This window comes from Colius striatus, chromosome 19, assembly GCF_028858725.1.
Source record: "Colius striatus isolate bColStr4 chromosome 19, bColStr4.1.hap1, whole genome shotgun sequence".
NCBI lineage: Eukaryota > Metazoa > Chordata > Aves > Coliiformes > Coliidae > Colius > Colius striatus.
The window spans coordinates 4,157,954-4,182,195 of NC_084777.1; the positions used below are offsets into that span (position 1 = coordinate 4,157,954).

Here is a 24,242-nt window from a genome sequence, read left to right on the forward strand (position 1 = left end):
TGAGGGGTGGGAGCGTAGAGGGAGGGAGGGGAGGGAAAAGCGGGGGGGACGCCGAAGCGGACGGAATTCACACCTCTCGGCCCGGGATGCCCCCACCCCGGTTAACCCCTCGCCTCCCCCGGCGCCGGCCCGCGGCCGCCAGCCGGTTTCCTGCGGCGAGGCCGGGGGGGCGCGGGCGGGGGGAGCCCGCACGCATGCGCCGGGCAGCCCCCGGGGATGCTGCGGCCCCCAGTGCCTCGCTCCAGGGGAGGGGGAGGCGGTACCTGCTGCTCCCACCTCTGAGCACATCACCCCCCCAAAGATCGCTGGCACGGAAGGTGGCCAAAGTACCGCTGGTAGCTCCATGCAGCTGCACCCTGGCTCTGGGCACCTGGCTGGGCACGGTCTGCACTTTGTGCTGAAAAAAATGAAGCAAAGCACTGTGACCCCGTGCTTTTGGTGTCATCAGCATCGGCCGTGCTGGTTGGGATGGTTTTGTGCCACACAGAGCGGCTGTGGTCAGAAAATGGTGATGTGAAGAGCCATTTTGGGTGAGAATCGTCCCCCTGGGTCAGTGCAACTCGCTCATAGTGTGTCTGATCTGTGTGTGAGAGAGAGAAAAGCCCATGGTGTGTGGACACAGTGTGTGTAACCTACATGTGATGTACTTGATCTGTTCTCTGGGGTCTTTATGTGCAGAATGTGGCTGATGAGACCCCTCACCTACATGGTGACAGTGACACACACTCCTCCACGTCCCTTAGTACATACCCCTGCACATGCTGTGGTCACATTCCAGCAGCTTTGAGCAGCCCACCTGAACAATTCCCTTCATGGCACCAGAGATGCTTCAGCTCAAGCCCTACCTCCTTCCCCTCTAGTCCTGCCCCTCATCCAGTGCTCCCAGCAGGGCCCCTGGCACTGGCCCTACACCCCAATTGCTGCAATTTATTGTGGCTGTTGAGCCCCATCACCATTTGCCACAGGCCAGCAGGTCCCGTCTGCAGGGCCCTGGGGTGTGCTCTGACCCCACCACAGCTCCCAGCACCCTGCAGGAATCGCTGCAGGTCCGTGGCAGTGTTAACTTGGACCTGGTCCTCCCAGGGATGGCTGCATGAAGCTGTCCCAAAAACTTTACATGGGAAATGAAGTCTCCTTTTCTGTTTGGTTAAATGTCTGCCAGCCTGTTTTTAATTTACCCAGCTAGGTTGATTTGCAACTTTCAATTTTCCATTGGTTGGCTGTGACCAGGACACTGGGAAAATTTAGCACTTGAGTTCACCCAACTTCTGCATTTCAAAATATCTCAGCCCGAGACATGCAGGAGAAAACCCTTTCCGTTTTGGAACAAGAGGGAGGGAAAAGTCTGAACATGAGAGGTTTTAAAAGCATCCAAATATTTCCCATTGAAAACCCCAGAGCAGCCCAGGTCCATGTGAGCCCCAGTGTCCCTCCTGGGTTTGGCAGGAGGTTGTACCCCAGGAGACCCCATCGCTGGGTGACCCCACACTCCATCCTGCTGCCGGGATGTTCCTGAGCTGGGGAGCACTGAGGAAAGAGGAAGAGTGTCCCTGAGGCAAGTGCTGGGCTAGCCAGCAGCAGGCAACATGCATTTGGTCTCTTGTGCTTCACCAAAAGTTCACCAAAGCCAAAGGATTTCTTCTCTCTTTTTTTAATGAAGCAGTTGAGATGACTCAGCGGTTTCTGACGCAATCCCCGTTTCATTGGAAAATTCCTAACCAGCTCCTAGTGGCAACCCATTGCTGCCATAAATCAGGCAGTGTTATCCCTGGCTGCAGCCAAATCAGGCAGTGTTATCCCTGGCTGCAGCCACACAGCTTATGCAGCCCCGGGCCGTCCCCCTGCGACCAGCAGCAGCAATGCCGGGAGCACAAACAGCCCCGAAAACAGCCCTGAGAGCTGATCCAAAGCACAAGCCTTCATCCAGCTTCACATCAGCCAAACACTCCATGACTCTGACCTAGGGCAGGACTGGCCCCTGCACCCACCACCCCAACCCTCTGGGTGCTGCTGCTGAGGCTGCCAACAGGTACCGCATTCATCACGGCCAGACAACAGTGGGTTTTATCTCCCAGTCTTGGCATAAGCGTTGGAAATGATTTGCAGATGTTATTTACTGCTTTTGGGCTTGGAGTTAAATTGAGACAAGATGCACCTGCATGGACAATGAGAAGCTTCCCACCCAGGGACAGCCGCTGAGGGCTCAGTTGGGATCTTCCCAGGGAAATTTAGGATCCCTGAAGCCGAGGGTCCCTGAAGCAGCCCTGCTCCCTCCATCCTGCACTTCAGGACCCAGCGGCCCCAGTGCTGCACGTTCACCTCCTGGCATTGCTCTTACCCCCACGGCCACCCCAAGGGAATGGCAGCAGCCATCCATCGGGCAGCTGCCAGGTTTTCCATCCCCAACCGGTGCCATGCAAATAAAAGGAGCAACAGACACTCCAAAATAACCTGCTCCAGCTGCGGGAGAGCCGCCGGCGACTGGCTGCTGGTTTGGCCAGAGAAGTGCCTGCAGAGGAAAGGAGTTTCCTTGGCTGAAACGAGCTCCACAAAGTGCTGGGCTGGGCATTGTTGCTGCTCAGCGGGAGCTGGGGCTGCTCAGCTCTGCGTTTTGCAGCATTGAGCCCTCTCTTACCTGGGGAGTGTGGAGGATTCCCTTGGCCAGGTCAGCCTTTGCTGCAGTAAAGCCATCTGCATCCTTGACCTGGAGTGGTAAGCTCCAATCCAGGCACAAGAGGTTGACTATCTTACTCTGCTCCCCATCCTGGGACACTTTCCCATCCTGACCAAACACCAGCCCTTGGGTGTCCTGGAGCTGAAGCCCAGCACCACTGAGCCCAAAGGCTGACCCTAGAGCACATCCTCCATGAACAATGTACCACAGGACTTGCTCTTGGTGAACCAGAGCCATGGGCTGCAGGGTGCCAGCACCACTGTCCCAGCAAAACCATCCCTGTTCTGGCTCAGCCCTCACACCAGGGTGGCACAGGATGGCTCTGCCACAGCCAGCCCCACCAAAACACCTGCATAGGTCCAGGCTGGAGGAGGAGCATGATCTAGAGCCTGTTGACCCAGGACCCTCCCAGCAGCTTCATCTTTGCTCAGGGCTGAGACAACTAACCCATTTCCTTCTTTTTTAAGACTACCTATGTAAGTGACCTGTTTGTTCAACGCTCCTGCACAGCTACACATATTATTTCCAGGCAAGCCCAGCACAGTGTGGGCAGATTTAATCCATCCATGGAGTGGGTGAAGTCACTACATGGCTGTGTCATTGCCAGGGGCATCAAAACGTGGCAAAACCCCCCAAAAAGGCTCTGGCAGCCAGCCCTACCTCCTTCTCAAGAGCTGTGGCTATGGCCTACCACTGACTAACTCAAACAAGCAAGAGAAGACCAAAAGAATTGTCCTTTAGAGCCAGTTGCAGTCCCTTGCAGAGTGACCTACGGCGCAGTGTTGGGCAAGGCAGCTCACCCCTGCGTGCCTCCATGCCATGGGGAGAGCAGTGATTTATACCATGTTAGCATGAGGGTTTCATCCATGGACATCTGCAAAACGCTGAGTCAAACTGCACAAACCAAAGCCACCAAGCTGCTCTCACCATCAGATTCCCATTAAAAAGTACCTCTGGGCAGTTTGAAAGCCACAAGTGACCACAGTGACCCCAGGTATGGTCACAGCCACAAAGTTCCAATGGCTTTAAAAGCCTGGCTTTGGGGTTTTTTGGTCTGGGCAGACTTTTGTTTTACCTCTCCCCAAAGAGCCCATGTCCCTGCAAGAACCTTGGAGGAGCTTCCAGATGAGTCAGGCTTGGTTTGAAATCTTAGCTATGCAAAGATTAACACAAAATATAGAAACCCCAAAGTACAAAGGCTTTTCTTTCAGTGGAATGAGTCTCACATGGAAGTTGTGCAGTATTGTGCTGAGGGCCATCAGCTATGAACTGCCAACCACAGGCATTCGAAAATCATGAGTCAGACTCCCCCAGACCCTAAGACTGGTTTCATTCCCTTCTGGATGTTGAGCCTTGAAGCATCACAGCTTCAAGCTTTTCTCTTCAGAAAATGACATTTTTTTTTGACCAGTGGGGTGGGAGCTGAGACCTTCCCATTGTTAGTGGCCTCCAGGAGCTGTGACTGCAAAAGAAATCCACCATTAAACACCAAGAAAGCAGCAATAAACCCCCTGAATTTGGCAGCAGAGGGGACACTCCAAAGGGTACCAGCAATGGCAAACTGGTGGTAAGGAAAGAGATGTCCTTACCATTAAAGGTCAGATGCCTGTAATGGGCCGACAGGGTAGAGGAGAGGGGAAGAGAGGGAAAAATCCCTAAGGACAGCAGAAGCTGGGATGCCTGCAAGGAATATGCAGAATGGGTTCATTTGACAGGGATACAAGAAAGGGGAAACATTTTAAGGTCAAGTATTCAGCTAAAACTGCTTAAAATGGGATCAGGCCTTACAGAGAATGGATCATTTAAGTGTCAATTTATTCCACTAATCAAAGAAGAGGGGTGCAGGGGCTTTGGCAGGGCCATGGGTGGGAGCAGGTGAGTGCTGTGGCTGATCAGAGCCAGGGCTGCAGCACTGGCCATAGGAGGGGCTCAGGCACAGGTTTATTGGGCTCCTGTTCCCTAGTGCCAGGGCCTGTGTGTGGATGTCACCACCCACCCCAATGTCTGAGCACCACCAGCAGCTCTGAGCACTGTGATGAGAGGTGTTTTACCCAGATGCTGCAGTCATCCCTGTCCAGCTGGGCTGGGAAGGGCTCATGCCCATAGACTGCTCCATGCTTGCACCAGACCCCTTCCCACCAGGTTTCTTGATCAAATTCCCAAGGCAGAGCAGCAAGAAGACAAGAAATCTTTGCAAGCTGGATGGTGCTCAAATTGCTCAGAGCTCTTTGGGGCTGACCATAGTGCTCTTGTACATTGCCCTGCTGAAAACAGGCAACATCCAGCTTCTCACCTTCATCCCTAAGCCCAGAACACATCAGTCAAGTGTTAGAGAGAGGAACATTTCGACTAGGAAGGACTGGAAGGGGTAAATGGTGAGTTCAGTGAGCAGTGAATTGTCAGGCTGCTGCTCAGGTTGCAGATGGCAAAGTGCAGGCTCCTGTAAAGCTGCAACCTCCACTCTCCATTTCAGTGGCGTTATCACCAGTATTTCAAACCTGGCAGTAACTTGGGGACACTGAGCAGGTTTCAATTCCAAGCCAGTCTACACCACATGCAGATGAAAGATCATCTTATCCCAAAGAGAATGTACTCTCAATCCTCTCAGCTGGCACAGGTCCCTTGTCCTCTGTTCCAATACACACCACTTTCAAACTATCACCCTCACATTCAAAATAAAACTATCTATGTCTCTCCACTGCAATGTCTGAGTTGAAAGGGTAGAAGTGCTTACAGAAAGGCATGGTTAATGTTACCCTGGAAGGATCCAGGGCAGCATACCAGAACCTGGTTTTGGCATCTGGGAACCACTTTTCAGCCATATATATCACCGTTCCTGGTCCACACAAAATTAGCCCTGTGGAATGTAGGTTTAAAATTCACTTTCCAGAAGTACTTGAATGCAGGAGCTAAAATTTGCTCTTTCTACATTTCCTACCTGTTTAGGAGAGAAAGAACAAACTCCTGGCCCTTTGTGATTTGGGTTCCTTCCCAGGAAGGTTTTGCAAAGCTCACGTCTAGCACTGCAGTTTGTTTGCAGCTTGAACAAAGACCTTTTAAGCAGCAGCTCCCGACAGGAGCTCACCACCTGCCTGCCCCTTGCTTTGCAGTTTACTTTGGGGGTCTCTTTTTTTTCAATAAGAGCTGGAACACATGTGCAAAACCTGGTGTGAGGGGGTTTTTTTTCTCCTCAATGCCTACAGTGCTGGCTGCAAACCAAACGGCAGCCCGGGGCGTGCAGCTGGGAGAGAGAAAAGGAAGAAAAAAGAACCAACAAAACCAACAACCTGTGGAATGTTTTCTTGCTCCTGAGAGCTCCAATGCTTCCCTTCTTGGGAGAGCACTTGCCATGGCTGCCACTTGCTGCATCCAGCAGCCAGTGGGGTTTCCTTTGCAGTGGGCTCCAGTAGGTTTTGGGCAGAGGATGGGGGTGAAGGGGATGTGTTTAACTGCTTGATTGTATTTTTCAATTGATGCCACTTGGTTTGTTGCACAACCACCACTCCTGTTCCTCCTTGCAAATGGTGGCTTGTTGCACCATCATTATAAATGGTCCTATGAGAGCTTTAGGGGCTGCTTTACATCCAGATGTAAAAGCGTGTCCTCATCACCAGGTTTTTGAGCTGTGTTTTCAACTCCCCATCACCAACCTCATGGCCACAGATGTGATTTTCTTAGCCAGGAATCCAAAGTGATTTGTACAACCACCTAACTTCAACCCTACTCAAAACCCTCCTGGAGACAAGCCCTGCCATGCAGCAGCACACAGCAACCCCAGCACCTTCCTCAGTCCAAGCAGTTCATGCAAGAATAACATGGAATAATGGACACGTCTGAGGACATGGCACTGAAAAGGAACAGGGGACTTTGGGGCATGCTGGCACTCAGCTCCACTTCCCTCTCAGAGCTGCATGCCTGGGGAGAAGCAGGGTATTTCTGTGCTGACTTGAAGGGATTAATTTTCACAGTAAGCAGGGACACCAGAGTTTTCCCCTATTTATTGGTAGAGACTCAGTTTTGCAGGGGTTTGTGCTAAGCTTATGGCTTGTCCAGGCAGGAGGGTGGCTGGAGATGTTGTGTGAGCAGTGAGAGGGATGCTGCCTGCAGCCAGGCAGGGAATGGGGATGATTCCTGCAATATCAGCTAAAAGCAGAAGCCCTGTGCAGCTCATCTCAGCTATGCCCATGGAGATGTCTCAGCACAGCCCCCTTGGTCAGTGCTTTACTGCTGACGTGCCATTCTCATCACACACACAACACCCTGTGCTCCCTCCCACGTGGCTGGAGTGGTTTAAAGAGCATTGTTTTGCTCTGTGCATGCCTGCCTTTTTCCCCAGACTCCCTCCCAGGCCACAGGCAAGCCTGTCCTATCAGCTTCAGAAATAGACAGTGGCTCATATCACAGCTCTCAGCCTCCTCCCCAAACCCGCAGCCACGAAGGCGGTTGCTCAAGTGGAGCATTCCTGTGTCCCGGGAGCAGCTGGACCAAAAAGATGCAGAGAATCCCTGTGAGGCTCCAAGGAAAAGATATTAACCCAGGAGGGGAGCAACAGTGATATAATAAAAAGTCATAATAAAAGAAAGAAGCTGCTGAGTGGATTAGCAGCCCAAATGCTGCTTGGCTTTTGGTCTCCTTTCCCTCAGTATTTCTGCACTGCACGGTCATCTACTCAAATTCCTCCCTCACAGAGACACCCAGCTCCTGAACTGCAGACAGATCTGGAGGTGTCCATGCTGCAAAGCCTGAGAGCATGGCTGAGAAACTGAACTGCTGTTAACTCTACCTGAGGGCCCAGGAGAGCAGGTAGGCAGGTGGAGCAGGTGTTAGATGCTGCCTCGTTCGAGCTCCCCTATGCCTGATTTCTGCTAGAGCAGGGCCACTCACTCTAGATCTGCCTTCATGAGGAAATAAAAGGCAGATTTGGAGCCTGGTGTGTATTTCTCAGGTACAGCAAATGTAGCAGGATACATCCTGCTGGTTTTAAACCCCCTGGTACCTGCCTCACACCAGTTCTCCCCTTCTTTGTGCCAGTATGGAGCAGAGAATGGTTTTTCCCTGACGGGTTTCTCCAGCAGCACTGACCCAGGCTCAGCATGGAGCACTGGGATGCAGAGGTGGGGTACCCCCACGGGGAACAAGCAAGCCCACAGTCCTCACCCACCATGGGCAGTGGGATGCAGAGGTGGGGTATCCCCATGGGGGACAAGCAAGCCCACAGTCCTCACCCACCATGGGCAGTGGGATGCAGAGGTGGGGTATCCCCACGGGGGACAAGCAAGCCCACAGTCCTCACCCACCGTGGGCAGTGGGATGCAGAGGTGGGGTACCCCCAAAGGGAACAAGCAAGCCCACAGTCCTCACCCACCATGGGCAGTGGGATGCAGAGGTGGGGTATCCCCACAGGGAACAAGCAAGCCCACAGTCCTCACCCACCATGGGCAGTGGGATGTAGAGGTGGGGTACCCCCACGGGGAACAAGCAAGCCCACAGTCCTCACCCACCATGGGCAGTGGGATGCAGAGGTGGGGTATCCCCACGGGGGACAAGCAAGCCCACAGTCCTCACCCACCGTGGGCAGTGGGATGCAGAGGTGGGGTACCCCCAAAGGGAACAAGCAAGCCCACAGTCCTCACCCACCGTGGGCAGTGGGATGCAGAGGTGGGGTACCCCCAAAGGGAACAAGCAAGCCCACAGTCCTCACCCACCGTGGGCAGTGGGATGCAGAGGTGGGGTACCCCCAAAGGGAACAAGCAAGCCCACAGTCCTCACCCACCATGCCTCCAGGTCTGACGCTCAGTACAAGGCACACAAGCATGACATTCCCCTTTGCTCCTTCAGAGACACTTGGGGCGATATCAGGGACACAAAGCATCTGCTGCATCAAGAATGTGGCTGCTGGGGAGAGACAGGAGTGAAGGGAGGGGGGTGGCTGCAGCTGCTCCCTGCCCTCAGCCCTCCCAGCCACGCAGGGCATTTAAACTTTAAAGCACACTCACCACGGCTGTTTTCTCCTCCATCCAGCTCCCAGACACCCTGTTCTCAGGAGCTGCCGGCCCATGAGGCACCCATGGGCTCACTGGTGGCCAAGCTTCTCCTGCCCACCCTCAGCACCTTGGTCTTCCTCCCCACCATCAGCATCGCTGCCAAGCGGCGGTTCCACATGGAAGCCATGGTTTACTTCTTCACCATGTTCTTCGTGGCGGTAAGATGTGCCCATACCCCCTCCTGCATGTTTCATCCACCCAAATGCCCTCTGCATGGGGTCTCCAGTGGGAAGGGCAGGTGGATCTCACCCAACAGCAGCGAGTGCAGCCTCCACAATGTCCATTCTCAGTTGTTTCCCACTGTGTGTGGTGCTGAGTAGCTGATTCTTCAGTGTAGGATGTCCTAAGGGTGTCTTGAATAGCTTTAATGGTGTTTTGTGATGGTGAGGTTTAGGGAGAGAGTCTGGGGGCAAAGAAACTTTTGATTCACAGTGTTTTGGGGCTGGTTGTTCTCTGTTTTGCAGCTGGTAAGTGGCTATGCTGAATTTGGGGGTTTAAATTGTATCCAGAGTCTCCTGTTATGCTTCTGTCCTTTTGGCCAAAAGCACGTAGTCAAATTATTGATTTTGCAATTGCTAAACTGGTGATGGGAGCAGTGCTGGAGTCAGGGGACTTTCTGTACTGGGAAAGGAAAAACTCAAACATGCTGCTGAGCTACCAAGAAAAAACAATGATTAACCCTCCACCCTGGCAGAGGGGTTTGAAAACCTGTGTTTCTCCAGGCTCAGAAAGCCACTGTCTTCCTTCACGTGGTGGGGAAAGTCAGAGGTCTGTGTGTATACAGAACCATTCACATCCCTGCTCCTGGCAGGAAGCTGTACATCCAGGGGTTGAGCACCTAAAGTAGCATTCCCACTGGAAAATGATCTACTGTTTAACCCCATGGCAATGTTCTGCTAAAGAATACGGAGGAAATAGCCCAGCAACCCAAGCAATATTGCATTTACCTCTCCTCCCCACTTGTCTCAAGGCACCTCGGGAGGGCTGTCACATCCTTTGCACAGAGCAGCTGTGGCAGGGAGTAGATAAGGGCCTCTTCTGGTGTGAAAAGCTCTCCCATAGCAGCAACCACACCAGTTTCTTATTCCTAAGGATGCACCAATTCAGCCTCCAATTAAAGGACAACTCAGGGGGAGAAATTGCATTAAAACTACAGGACTAGTTAATAAAATGATCCCAACTGAGCCCCCTCAGCAGCTCCCTGGGGAAGCCAGGCATCTACAAGTTCGTTCTGCACCGGGTTTGTGTCCATTCCACCTCCCTGAGAAGCCAATAGGAAAACTGGCACATGTTTCACCAGGAGGTGGAACAGGTCCTCGCTGAAGAGATTGAAGAGGCAAAATATCCATGTGTGGGGAAGGGAAGGAAGGGAAGGCAGCTGCCAGCATGGGTGGGGGGGGTAGGAAGGGCAGCAGCTGCTGCTGTTGCCTTTCTTGTAGCATCCCACTCCTCCTCCCCCAGGAGACCTCATCAGAGCAGTGAAAGCATATGTCCATCGCAGACAAGTGCTGCGACGCCGGCCAGAAACACGCTCTTTGTCTTCCACCCTTTTCTTCCCCCTGTCTCCAGACTCCCCGAATCCAATCTCAAACAGAGGAAAAGAATTACAGCCCTGGTGCAATCTTTTCTAGAAACTGCAGCGAGCCAAAGGACTCACAGCAATTCCCATTATAAATAACATCAGCATCCCCCCTGGGCCGTGACAGCGGGGCTTGTTCCAGGGGCGTCCTGCCAAGCAGGGCAGGGACTTCTTCAGCAACAGCGAAGCACACTGGTGCTACCATTAGAAACCTCCCAGGGCTGAGTGCTGGGAGGAAAGGGTGAGTGCCAGGCAAGCACTGGGAGCATTCCTCTGATGGCACCAGCAAATTTCTCATGGCTTGTTTTGCATTTATGTCGCATGACAATGGGAGGGGGTTGCAAAGAACCTAATCAATGAGCTAACAGGAACCAGCAGCTTTGAAGAGAATGCACTAATGAGTGAATTCCCCACTATTCAGTCTCTGGCCATATAAAACCTACTTAGCCTGGACAGTGACCTGGCATCCATACACATTTCATCAGGACACTCGTTTTGAACCGTTTTACAAGACTCTTTCGCAATGAGAACCGAGAGTCCTTGTGCTGGAGAGGCCGTCCCCGTCCCTGCAGCGCCTGCTGCTCCGCTCCAAGCAGCTTGGTCATCAGATTGCACATTCTGGCAAGGACCAGGAGGCAAACCAAAGCTTGTCCACAAATAATTTATACTAAGACAGAGAGGAATGCTGATTCTCAGGCCATTTGCAGCTGGGAATGGTGACATTATACCTCAAATATAGTCAGTAATGCATATCAGTGACCCTGGTCTATCTGAGACTGGCCAGGCAAAGACTGTTTCAAACCACTTGATAACAGCCTTTACCTTACTGATCTGTGGGTCAGAAACTAGTTTTCTAATGCCTTTTTTCCCTGTATTTCTTGTGTTTTGCATAGTTTTACCACGTATGTGACGGGCCTGGCTTATCAGTGCTGTGCTTCATGCGCTACGACATCCTGGAGTACTTCAGCATCTATGGCACAGCTCTGTCCATTTGGGTGTCCCTGATGGGTAAGCACTGGGCTCTGGTGAGCTCCTGCTGAGTACCAGCGTTTGCAAGTCAGGCAGGATCTGTCTGTGTGGCTGGTGGGATGCTTAGTGGGTACAGCCTCCAGAAATGCTGTTGCCTTTGAGCTCCCATCTGCAAGATTTAGCTCGGAGAATGTCTTTTGTGGAAGTTGATCCATGCTACAGTTTGATCCACTTTAAATCATTAGTGCCTTGGAAAACCATTGCACTCAGTGGGGTCCAGACACTCATGAGAGCCATTCTGAGTGGTGGCTGGGGGAAGTTTTGTTCTTGGAGATAAACAGAGCGGTGGCGCCGGGTGTTTGTGTTAGTCGCGTGTTCCTCTGCCTTCACCAGCTCTTACACACGTCCTTACAACAGCAAAACTATGTATTTCAAATTGCCAAGTAACACATGCAGCCTTGTGCTTTAGTTCAAGGCAGACCAGTCCTATGAGATGACTTTGAAACCTCCTGTGCCAAGGAATCTCCCATTTCTTCTCGTTTTCCCCACACTGAGCCCATTACCCTTGGCTTGGGGGCATTAAGAAAAGCAGAATCTGCCACTTCCCTGGGCAGCATGCAAATCAAATGGGTTCAGCCAAAACAAATGCATCTTCCTAGTTTACCAGAAGCCTTGTGTGAGCTGCCAGGAAATGCTAGATCTGCTTAGAAAAAAGCAGAAATGTGTGTCACTTCCCTTTTACTGCAAATCCCTTGCCCAGTTACTCGCTTTTCCTTTTCCCACGTTCCCTTCACTCTCTTTTTGGTTGCTTTTCTCATCTTGAAACAAGTTATAATAGAAAAAAACCCCTCAAAATGAAACCACAGCCAGAAATGAAGGCTGCAGACTTCAAACCTGTCGTTTTCCTACCTTGTCAGCACACGTTTTGGGAGGACAAGAGGATTTCTGACAGGAGGAGAGAGTAGGGTGAAGGGAGAGAAATGAAGAGACAGTCACTTTCTGACACCAAAGGTTGTGCTTAACAGATTCAGACCATCTCTAGCATCCCCAGCCCTCCCAATGCTGAGCTGGGGTCACCATGCTGATGTACAGTCCCAAAGCACACACAGGAGTTTTCTCTTTGCCCCTTGGGGCTTCAGGGATGGTGCAGAACCTCCAGCCAGGATGAAGGAGCTCCTGCAGGGTCTGAGCTCAGCATGAGCCATGGGGCAGCATCCCCTCCACCCAGCACAGGTCCATCCCTCCTCCTTTCACTGAGCAGTAGTGCAGACAGCAGCATCCCCTTTCCAGTGGATGAGTCTAGGATAAACAGGGGAAAATGAGTAGGAGAGATATTAACCTTAGCAATGGCTCTGTTCCCCCAAGGCACGAGTCCCAAGGTGGGCTACTCAGCACTTAGCACCCCCTCTGCTCAGCTAGAAAAGGCAATGAGGCAAATCATTTCCAAAGGGCATTTTCAGTAGATAACAGCAGTGTCAGGCTAGGCCAGAGCTCATCCAGACACTTTGGCTCCTTGCAGCAAAATTCAGCTTGATTGCTTCATTACTGCATTCAAAAACCTTGCAAGAAATACAAACCCCGCACTACAACGCTTAAAATATTGACCCTCAGGGAAACAACAGAGATTCAAATGCGGACATTATCCCTTAGCCAAACTCCCTATAAAAGCACGATCCAAGGACACGGAAGGTGTGGTGACTGAAGGCCAGGGAAGCCTCTCGCTATGGCTTATAAAGCCCGAGCACACATGTGCGGACGCAGACCCTCGGGCACGCTTCCCGGAATGCAAATCCAGGACAGCCATAACACAGCTGTGCGAGCTGGAAAAGCACAGAGCCCACTGGGATCCATAACTTTTATCAGTTATTACCCCATTCTGTGCTAAACAAAAGCCTCTAATAATTTACTCGCACTGGCAACTTCCAGCTTGCAAACCCCAGGCAGGTGCCGGCACGGCTGCGCTGCCTCGTCCCCGTCACACCAGTGAGCGCGGTCCTGCTGCAATGGGGTGATGATAGAGGCTGCACTGGGGTGAGTCAGCAAGTTGGGGAGGGTTGGAGTTGTAGAATGAACCCAAGAGCTGATGGGGGGCTCAGAAGCTGCAAGTGTGTCCGACTTCTGGGTCAAGGCAGGAAATTAAAGTACAAGTGAGAAATCTCCTTTAGTTTCCACATGCAATGCTGGACACGAGACCTCTACTATGAGCTCCTAACCCCACCACTCAGATGGTTTGCTTTGCCCACACGTGCCTCAGTTTCCCCATCTGTGAGGCTCAAGAAGGGCAAACCAGACCTAGGTGCAATTGCAATGGTCCCTGGGGTAGCCAGGACAGACCCCAGTAAGGCTTTAGGGGTGCAGCCAAGGAAGAAGGTGGCTGAATTGATGCTCCCTATGCTTGGTACCACACAGCCCTGGCAGAGTTTGATGAGCCAAAGAGATCTACCTTTGTGATGTTTGGTGTCCTCACCATTGCCGTCAGGATCTACCATGACCGCCGGGGCTACGGCGTCTACTCGGGACCCATCGGCACGGCCGTCCTGGTGATAACCGTGAAATGGGTACGTAGGGAAGGGCACACATCAGGGCTTTGCAGGGAAGGGTCCAACCTGTGCCAGCAGTTTCCTCTTTGAGCTCCAGCTCTGGCAGTTCAGGCTATGCCAGTGATTAAATGGCACTTGTCCTTCCACCCGAGCAGAAAGCAGGCAGACACACGTGATAAACGCCAGAGTCAATTGGTCTGAGCAATCCACCACATCTCCTGTCTCTGTGTTTCTAATCAGGAGGAACACATTTATGGAGTTTTTACAGCTACTCAGAGGCAGAGGGGTCTGGTAAACTGCCCTGGAGACAGAGGAAGAAGGATATAAAACACTGGGATAAAGTGGGAAGGAATCTGCCTGTAGTCTGCCTGAACCTGGCTGGGACGGTCGGGCACCGTGCTGCAGCCTGTGCCCCACACACAGCTGATGCTGTAGACCTGGGAGGGAGTGTGGTGGCAGAGCCATCAGCAGGAGCAAGCATGGCTGTAAAAGGGAAAGGTGGAGGATTCAGTAATGGGGTCGAGATTGCAGGAAAACGCTGCTGAGCATCGTGGTGCTACATCAAGTCCCAGGCACGTACCATCCCTGAGCCCTGTCTAGTGCCTGGCCAGCAGCGAAAAGCAGGTGGCTATGGTGGGGAGGGGATGGGCAAGGTGGAGACCAAGGTATGAGCCTGCAGAAGCTGTGCTGGGATCCACTCTCCCAGAGACTGGGTTGGTGAGGGCACACTTCCTGAGCTGGATTTGGGGCTGGTTGTTAAGAAAACAGGATTATGATCAGGAATGAAGCTGGAGGGTGCAGGGGCACCCCGCAGCCTGGGGCAGCTGGTCTGCCAGCTTTATGTGTGCTCTTTCTTTCCTTCCAGCTACAAAAGATGAAAGAGAAGAAAGGGCTTTATCCAGACAAGAGTGTCTACACCCAGCAGATTGGCCCTGGCTTCTGTTTCGGGGCGTTAGCACTGATGCTGAGGTTCTTCTTTGAGGTATCTGTTTGCACACTCAATCTCCCTGACTTTACAAGGTGTAAAGGATGTTCCCAAGATACGAGACCCTCTCCTTTGTATCGCTGGGCTGCCTGCAGCCTTGGACAAAACCCGGCTCAGGTGTGGGTCTCTGGGGCTGATGTGCTGGGGTCTGGGATAAAGGTCCCTCTCTCCTTGTCCCCATCTCGTTACTGCCATGAGGTGTGACAGAGGGTGACACAGGGTGATGCTCACTCTCTTTTCCCTCTCATTGAGTTGTAAGGATATGGACCACACTTCCTCCAGCCATACATGGTTTTGTCAAATGTGAGTAAGGTTTGTTTGGAACCCAGGTGCAGGTGACTTAAGGACACCTCACAGAGCCACTGCAGGGACTGGATCCGACCCAGGCACAGCCAGATCCAAAACCGGCTCTCACCAAAGGAAAAAAACCCCTCAGTCAACTCCCAGAGGCACTTGATCTGGTGTTTATAACCTTTTGCTCTCACCACCAGCCAGTCCCTCCATCCTGTACAAAAGGACCCATCCTCCCCGTGCCGGGGAAGGCCATAACCCCCCTGACAGAGCTGCCGGCCGTGCCTGCGCTCAGCCCTGCCGTTACGGCTGCTCTGTGCTTTGGGAGCTGCTTAGATACAACCTCACAGTCATCCCCAAGGATTATTTTTCAAAGCATTTAGTAATTGCAAATTCTAGCAGAACATAAAGCCGTCAGTTAGCAGCAGCGGCCTCCCGGCACGGCCCGGCCTCGCCGCCGCGGCCTGCGCGGGGTAATGAAACACTTCATCCCGCAACTGGGAAATGTGCAAATTGGAACGTGTTAAATCCACTTTGCCTTGCTCTTTTTTTTTTTAAGGCTGGAAATTCTTTCTTCTTCCTGACAGCAAAAAGAGGCAGAAGGCTTAGGGAGTCTCTCTTTTTATGCTTTTCCTTCTGGCTACTTGCAGAAACGGGATGTTTTGTGCCTAATGCAGTGCTCCTGCGACACCAAGGTCTCACTAACACTCTCTCCACTTGCAGGAGTGGGATTACACCTATGTCCACAGCTTCTACCACTGTGCCTTGGCCATGGCTTTCGTGCTGCTGCTGCCCAAGGAGAACAAGAAGGCTGGGAATGCCGGGACCCCTGCCAGGCTTGACTGCTCCACTCTCTGCTGCTGTGTCTGAGATGCCTTGGGCAAGGAGGGCATTTGCTTTTCTGCTCCTGGGAAGATGCAACCAAAACCAAAATGCCTGCCTGCTGCATTTTCCTCTGGGACATAGGAATCTTGTCCCACCAGCTCTGTGCATGCTACATACCTGTATCTCTCTCTAGAGAAGCACTTGGCTAGGCTGCAACCCTCAGGAGATCCTCAGGACATGTCACTGCCTGGGCTGTCCCCTACACTGGCCCTGCAGGACCCCAATTGTCCCCTTTATGCAGGTTTATCCAGCCTTAGCACACAGAATCACAGCATCCCAGAATGATGGGGGTTGAAAGGGCCCTGCAGAGCTCATCCAGCCCAACTCCCTGCTACAGCAGATTCCCCTGGCTCAGGGGGCACAGGAACGTGTCCAGGTGGGTTTGGAAACCTCCTGAGAAGGAGCTTCCACACCCTCCCTGGGCAGCCTGGGCCAGGGCTCCCTCACCTCAGCACCAAAGGAGCTTCTCGTCTGTTTAAGTGGAAGTTCCTGTGTTCCAGCTCGTACCTGTTACCCCTTGTCGTGTCACTGGGCACCACAGAAAAAAAGACTGGCCACATCTTCTCAACACTCACACTTAAAGTATTTATAAGTGTTGATAAAGTTCCCTCTCAGCCTTCTCATCTCCAGGCTGAACAGCCCCAGGTCCCATAGCCTTTCCTCATAAGGAAGATGCTCCAGACCCCTCAGCATCTTGGCAGCCCTTGCATTGACCTCTCTCCAGCAGTTCACTGTGTCTCTTGAACTGGGGAGCCCAGAACTGGACACAGGACTCCAGATGAGGCCTCACCAGGGCAGAGCAGAGGAGGAGGAGGAGAATCTCCCTCAACTTTTCTTCATGCCCCCCAGGATGCCATTGGCCTTCCTGGCCATGAGGGCACATTGCTGGCTCGAGTTTAGTTTGCTGCTCACTACAACTCCCAGATCTCTCTCCTGGAGGTGCTCTCCAGCAGCTCACTCCCAGCCTTTCCTGGTGCATGAGGTTGTTCCTCCCCAGCTGTAGGACTCTGCCCTTACCCTTGTTGAACCTCATGAGATTCCTCTGCCCAGCTCTCAGCCCATCCAGATCTCCCTGAACGGCAGCACAGTCTCTGGTGACTCAGCCACTTGCTCCAATTTGGTGCCATCAGTGAACGAGGCTTTGTTTGCAACAACCAATTAACAGAACCTGTATTTTTGTGAGCTGTTTACCATTTTATTTATGCATCCTCTTTATGTAAATAATATCTACTAACACAGACTTTGGAAGTGTACAACACCAGCATTTCTTAAGTGGTGCAAGAAACCTGAGTCACAGAATCAGAGAATCTCAAGGGCTGGAAGGGACCTCAAAAGCTCATCCAGTGCAAACCCCCTGCCAGAGCAGGACCACCTAGAGTATGGCACACAGGAACTCATCCAGGTGGGTTTTAAATGTCTCCAGAGAAGAAAGTGAACCTGCTCAATCGAGGGCATATGCCAGCCCTAAAGCAGAGCTCCAGGCACAGCCCCCCCGGGCCTGGAGGGACCTCAACACTGGGCACTTTGTGCTGGCAGAGCTGCCTGGGCAGCAGGTGCACTCACAGAGAGCCTCATAGCATGGAAAGTACCTGGAAAAATAGAGGCAGAGAGAAGAAGCTCCTGGAAGGAGGGGGAGGGCTGTAAGCCTATAACATCTCTTCTAACAGACTATTTACTATAGCAGAAGTGTATGATTTATTTAGACTGTCTGGGAAACACGCCAGGACTATATGTCATGGACAATTAGAGCAGTATTGATATACAGTGATGTCCACAGAAAGCCCACATTAAGCCTGGGTTCCTCTGGAAGAGAAATCCACCTCGGTCATTCATCAGAGCAACTTCCTCTGATGGGGCAACAACCAAAACTGAATGAGCTTCCAACAAAAACAGAAATGAGTTAGGAACCCCTGAGCATCCAAAAGTCCCTGGCAAGCAGTGGCATGGGCACTGCAGCTGCATGCAGGGACAGGGCTGGCTAAGAGTTTTCAAAGGGTTCACCAGCACCTAAAGCAACACAGCACACCAGGTCTCTCTGAGCATCCATCTCCCTGCATGGTTTGCAAGGTGATCTGAGGGTTTGTGTGCAACACTTTCCTCATTGCTTGCATGCTACTGGAGCACTTTGCCATGCCAAAGACTGCTCAGGGCATCCACAAAACACAATCCTCAGCACTTCAACTTCTAATTCAGAGTTAAATGTAAGAAGCTGCTTGGCAATGTGTGGAAGAGCTGGCTCTGAGGGTGTGCAGCTGCTTCCTAAGGGGTCACCCACATGGGTATCCCACAGCCACAGCCACCCTGAGCACATCTCTGGGTGTACAAATACTCAATGCTCACCCTCCCCAGGAGCTTGACCAGCAGTGCCAGCAGCCTCTGCTCCTCAGCACACCCTTTGCTACTTGCTGCAGGTGCTGCTCTGAGGCATCCTGACCCTAGCAGCTCATTTTGTGACTCCTGTGCTGCAGCAACGTGCACAATCCCCCAGCAAACCCCAGCAGCTCACGGGCAGCGTGGGCATGGGGACAGCCTGATGCAGGTAGGGTGCAGGGAGGAGAGGTGCTGGGTAACTGCAATGCCTTACTGTAGCTGAGCAGGAGGGGAAAAGAGATTGGTAAACCCCATGTGAACAAGGAAGGCACACTAGCTAAAGCCCAGCTGATTAAATAAAAGCTGCTGCTCCCACCTGCCACATGTATTCAGGTGTTACATCAAAAAAACCCCAAAAAGCACATTGCATCCAATAAAATCCCAGGTGAGGTTTCCTTTTCCCCTCTCCCCACATGTGCACCAGGGTGCTGCTCCAACTGTGCCAACCACCCATCCCTTTGCATCCTGCTGAAGGACCAGCACCCTCCTTGGGTCCAAAACACAGCCAGGCACACCTCAGGGTCCCTGCAGCAGCATCGGCCCCAGCGGGAAGGTGCACGGGCTGAATTCACTATCAAATTCACTATCGCTGGGGCAGGATATCCCCTGCAATACAAATGCAGGGAAATATTATAAACATTTACAGCAATGTAGACAAAACAGTCTCTTGTAACCTTTTAGCGCTGCCCAGAGCTTTGCCTGTAAGAGCTCTTGAGCCCCTGCCAAAAATTCTTGCTGTTTTCATAAGAGTAGGTGTTTTCGTCTAAGGTGCAGTCTGAGTGCTGTGACCTTTGTCATGTCTGCTACTGAAATTTCCTGCTTCTCTGTTATTCTCTTCTTTGGTAAGACGATATGAAACCCAAAACTTTTATTGCCCCTTTTAAAGCGTCTTTATAGCTCCCCGTCTACTTCATATACTGTCTTATTCTCCAGCGCTGGGATATTACTTATGGGATCCGGGCTTGATGCTGCAAAAGGCATTTGGGTTTCACACAGCCCCAAACTGCCCAGGCTTTTTTAAGATTGGCCTGAGGTGGGGGGAAAGAAAAAAAAAAAGAAAGAATAAAGGAGAAAAAAGAAAAGGAATGAGAGGGGAGGGACTGGGCTTTCCACTCCAGAGACATCAGCCTTTGCTACCAGTGCAGCCGCTGCCAAGGAGGCAGGAGCCTCCCTCCTGCTCTGTGATGCCTCCCCCAGGCATAAAAACCCTTTTGCTTTGTGTCTGGGCCCCGTGGGGATGGCATCACATGGCATCTCTTCCTGCACCTCCATCCCCTGCCAGCTCTGCCCTGGAGCTGGTGGCTCAGATGTGGCCGGTTCTGAATCTGGTGTGTGGTGGTTGGGGCACACGTGCCCTGGAGCTGGCACTGGGGGAGGCCAGTCCTGCTCGGTGGGCTCCTGCATCCTCCAGATTCCTGCTTGGTTTTGGAGTCAGGGCAGCCCACATGAAGGATATGCATCCCCAGGCCAGGGCTGCTGCAGAGCCACAACAGCCAAAGAGTGATGCCCAGGCTTTGTGGTCCCATCCTGCCCCTCAGGCTGTGGGGCATCACCTCTGCCACACACAGGGATCCCCCAGGACCTTGCTCACCTCTGCACGCTCCCCAGCACCCCATTGCAGAAGGAGAGGGGAGGGGAGGGGAGAGCTGGCCCTGGGCTTCAGCCCTGCAGCCAGGGATCTTGCACTGACAAGGTGGAACCATCCCCTCCAAGTAACACACCTTCCCCCATGGCAGGGCCAGGACAAGTCGGGAATTAGGACATACTCCTGCTTGAGGGGAGGCTTCCAGAGATGTCTAGTCAGGCCTGGTGCCAGCTAATCTTCCAGGCAAACTTTATCCAGATCCCTTTGGCTGCAGAAAGTGAAAATGTAGCCAGACCAAAACATAAAAGCTTGGTGTCTGCTGCCAGCTGTATGGGGCACTCCAGAAAATGCCTTATCACCATGTGATTCTGAAAGACCACTGTAGGTTTTTTCCACACGCTGCTCTCCCCTCCTCACCCTCCCGCCACCATTCCTCTGTGCATGTTCAAGCTGTGAGCAAGCCCTGCCAGGGCTAACTCTCTAACCATTCCTTCTAACCATTTTCATGCCCTTTAAGCCACAGAGAAGTTATCCTGCTTCAGAAAGTGACGTTGCTTTGCCCTGAAGCACGTGCAGCTCATCAGGAGGGGTGATGGACAACTCAAAGAGATGCACCCACCAGGAGAGAAGTCCTGCCTCCTCCCAAGGAGGGCCAAAGAAACCCAGTTCCCCTGGAAATTCAAGAGTGGTGATTTCTTGTGCAGGAATAGGGGCAGGAGCTCTGTGGGGAGACCCAGGGAGAGGTCTTGCCCTGAGGTCCTCCCTCGTCCTCCGGTTTTGACGTGCAAGAGATGTCTGTGCCCTGTAACAGCGATAAGCCAGGTCTGCAGGAGCAAAGGGGTGTCACCACCAATGTCCTACACAGACACAGGGCTCTGCTCATGCTACAGATGCACTGGGAGAAACCAGCTCCATCTGGAAAAATGAGATGAAGCAAGTGAAGCTCCTATCTGGGACCACTCAGCATGTCCCAGCTTTGATCCAGCTATCTCAGCCCCAATGCATTTCTTTTTTTCTCCTGCACAAAGGCCTCCTGCAATTCAGAGGAGGCAGGAGGGGCAAGCTGGGATTTGTTGTGGCTGCTGCTGCTCTGCAGAGACACTGTCTTCCTGCAGCAGCCCAGGATGGAGACAGAGCAGATGCAACCATGGGGTCAGCAAAGTGTAACCTAGTAAGTGAGAAAAACATTGGTGCAGCACAGCTTTGCTTTTGAATCAGGGGACTGCAACATCTGATGAGGAAAGGCTGTGGGACCTGGGGCTGTTCAGCCTGGAGAAGAGAAGGCCGAGAGGAGACGTCAGCAACACTTGGTAGTACCTAAAGGGTGGGTGTCAGGAGGATGCAATGATGCTTTTGATGTGACAGGACAAAGGGTGACAGACATCAGCTGGAACACAAACAGTTCCACTGAAACACAAGGAGAGGCTCCTTTGGTGCTGAGCTGAGGGAGCCCTGGCCCAGGCTGTCCAGGGAGGGTGTGGAGGCTCCTTCTCAGGAGGTTTCCCAACCCACTTGGACACGTTCCTGTGCCCCCTGAGCCAGGGGAACCTGCTTTAGCAGGGGCTTGGGCTGGATGAGCTCTGCAGGGCCCTTCCAACCGCCACCATGCTGGGATTCTATGAAAACACCACTAGATTTTCCTCTCAGCCTCACAGCAAGACTTCCAACGAAGCCTTCCAGCCCAGCTGGCATGGGCAGGGCAGCCCCATCCCAGTGTCACTCAGGGACGCAGCAACAGGGTATTTTCAGGTCTCAGAGGAGCTCAGCTGTGCTGCTGCAGACACACTGAGCTGCTCAGCTCCCGGGGGGTCAGGCAGGGAGCCCCTCACACCCCCCAGGTGTCTGCGCCGTCCCGGCAGCGCTGCAGACGGATGCGGCTGATGGACTCGACCCAAACGACCAAACCCCGAGCCGGGACAGGGCAGCTGCGAAGCAGCCAGGCTCACTGGGCTCTTACAAGGATGCTTTCACAGCTGCAAAAGCCCAGTCCAGCTCCAGGTTCGGTGTCTCCAGCCTTCCCGTTCCTCCGGCAGAGCGGTCCCAGGGAGCAGCAGTCCAAGGTTTTTGGTTTAGGCCAATCTCCCAGAAATGCTGTCATCATGCAGTGCATCACGCACACTCCCAGATCCACATTACACAGGGGATGGCCCTGGGCCAGCACCTCTTCAAGGCAGTGGAAAAACCCTCCCTCGCTACGACGGGCTCTGGCTCTGGCCGTCTGTGATCTGACAGATACCGTGGAGAGAGAGAAGCTGTTTTGAGCTGTGAATATCTCGTGGCTCCAAAGCTTCTTCTGGCCATGGACAGGGCAGAGTGTCTGCAGAGTGGGTGCTGCTCAGAAAAGTTCCCAACCTGGCAGCAGCCTTTCAATCAGCATTTAAGGAACCGTTGTTATCTGATCCATGTGCTCCAATGCAAGGGAACTGCTCAGGTTTCCAACTGCACACATCATCTGATGCTCATAAAACCAGCTGATGTGTCTGGAAGCCCCAGACCCAAAGAAACATGATTTCAATGGGGAAAGAAAGGGGGGAAAAGAAAAAGGCCAATAATGCTTTAAAAAACACCCCCATGGACAGACAGGGCTGGGTGGCTGCTCTCCTCTGCTTACCTGTGGTTTTCCACCAAAGCACGTGTTTGCTGATAAAACTCACAGTCTCCTTAGAAAGCCAAGATCTGGTTTGCTTGTCAAAGGGAAGTTTTACCTGTGTGTCTCCTCTTTCTCTATGTCTTTATTTGCATTTTCATTTCCACAGTAGTTGAGCTAATGTGAATGGAGCAGGAGTGAGGGTCCAGGTTATAACCAAAGTATCAGGTAGCACCTTCACATCTGGAAGGGATTTTGACACAACTTCTCCCAGACTGTTACAGACAGTTTAAAAGTAAAATCTGATAAATAGCAAATGTTTAACAAGTCAATAGGAAGCTGCATTTCCAAGAACATGTGGCTCTTACTGGTCTAGCACCGGGGCATTGCCAAGGCCCTTCAAACACATCCACACACGTACCCACGGCAAGGGTCTGCCCCGTGGCTCTGCCTGGTCCTGCTCTTGGTTTCAGAGGGAAGGATTAAAGACAGATGTGTCTTTGTACTTCCAGACATGTCCAACAGCCTGCTTCAAAGCCTGAGAAGGTCCTGAGCTTCCCTGCTTTGCTGGGAAGGGGTTTGCTTCTCCTTCGCAGCCTAAACCAAGTCCCCTTTGTTTTCTGCATGCCCCCAGCCTCGCTTTGAAGGTGGGAAAAGGATAAAAGGAGCTGAGCAGCTCAGGAAAGTGCCACAGAGCCCACTGCCACAAGCCTGCTGGCATGCCAGGCACCACTACCCCAGGCACTCAAATTTTGGGAGCTGTGCTGGCTGGTGAGGACCCACTCGGGTCACTGCACTGAGAGTCAAAAGCACACAAGGTCTTACCTCAGTTTTGCACAGATTGGGGTCCATCAGAGCCCCAATCCAAAAGCCAGAGGTGTTTGCATCCTTGGAAGTCTTTTGCCACCCTTTTGAACTGCCTCCTCGAGGAAAAGTGCCACTGACAGCAAAACATCCCGACACAAAGGCTCTTGTGGTGTCGCAACCCTGCTTGGTTTGGGGAGACTTCATACCAATAGACAAATGACTACCCAAAAAATGTGGAGAGAGGCATTAAAATAGAGAGAATTATGCAAGGAGGGGGGAGCAGAGAGGGAGACAGAGGAATAAGAAGTGACCAGGAAAACCACCAGAAACCCTCCGGGATGCCTGCCTATATTTAAAGATAATGTGTCCTGCTGTCTTGCCAAGTCTCCCTCATTTGGAGCTGGGCTCATGTTTTGGATTAATTTTAAGGCAGTTCCTAAAGCATCTCACTCGTGCAAAGAAGAATTTTTGCCTCCCTGGCCAAGGTGACCTTTTATAAAATCTCACTCACTATTTTCCAGCCTCTCACTCGTTTGCAGTTGTCATCGCCTGGGAGCTGCGGGGCACCCCATGCACACAGTTCCATTTCTGGAGCTCACCAGCCCCACAGCCCTGGAGCATCCTGGAGTGGGGCTGGGTGTGAGGATGGCAGGCTGTAGGGAGGCATTTCTCTGCAAGTCAGAACCCTTCCCCTCTCCTGTGAGCATCACTCGACCAAGCACCGAGTGCAGAAATTGCCCCTCCTGGATAAATGAGCTTCTCCAGGCACCCCACCGTGGGCTGGCTGGAAGCTGCCCCTGAAACTTGTCTTCCCCAGAAAGTCAGGTGATTTTTTAACTGAGATACTGTGTGGACACATGCCTGTGCTCTCCAGACTGACACCTTTGGTTGAGGAAGGGAAAAGTAAATGACAAATGTTGCCCCCA

The 24,242-nt window shown here is 52.4% G+C and overlaps 1 protein-coding gene across 1 annotated transcript; it reads left to right on the plus strand.

Moving 5' to 3' along the window:
* The first annotated feature begins 8,741 nt into the window (after positions 1–8,741).
* MYMK (myomaker, myoblast fusion factor) lies at positions 8,742–15,952 on the plus strand. Its single transcript, XM_010207158.2, has 5 exons — positions 8,742–8,876; positions 11,191–11,305; positions 13,676–13,824; positions 14,672–14,788; positions 15,806–15,952. The coding sequence occupies exons 1-5, from the start codon at positions 8,742–8,744 to the stop codon at positions 15,950–15,952; spliced, it is 663 nt and encodes a 220-aa protein (XP_010205460.1).
* The last annotated feature ends 8,290 nt before the right edge of the window (positions 15,953–24,242 follow it).

Bases quoted from the DNA above. Each gene is read 5' to 3' on its own strand.
- MYMK (XM_010207158.2), top strand. From the start codon at position 8,742: ATGGGCTCACTGGTGGCCAAGCTTCTCCTGCCCACCCTCAGCACCTTG. The intron at 13,825-14,671 runs GTACGTAGGGAA...CTTTCCTTCCAG, and splicing joins TGGTGATAACCGTGAAATGG to CTACAAAAGATGAAAGAGAA. The intron at 14,789-15,805 runs GTATCTGTTTGC...CTCCACTTGCAG, and splicing joins TGCTGAGGTTCTTCTTTGAG to GAGTGGGATTACACCTATGT.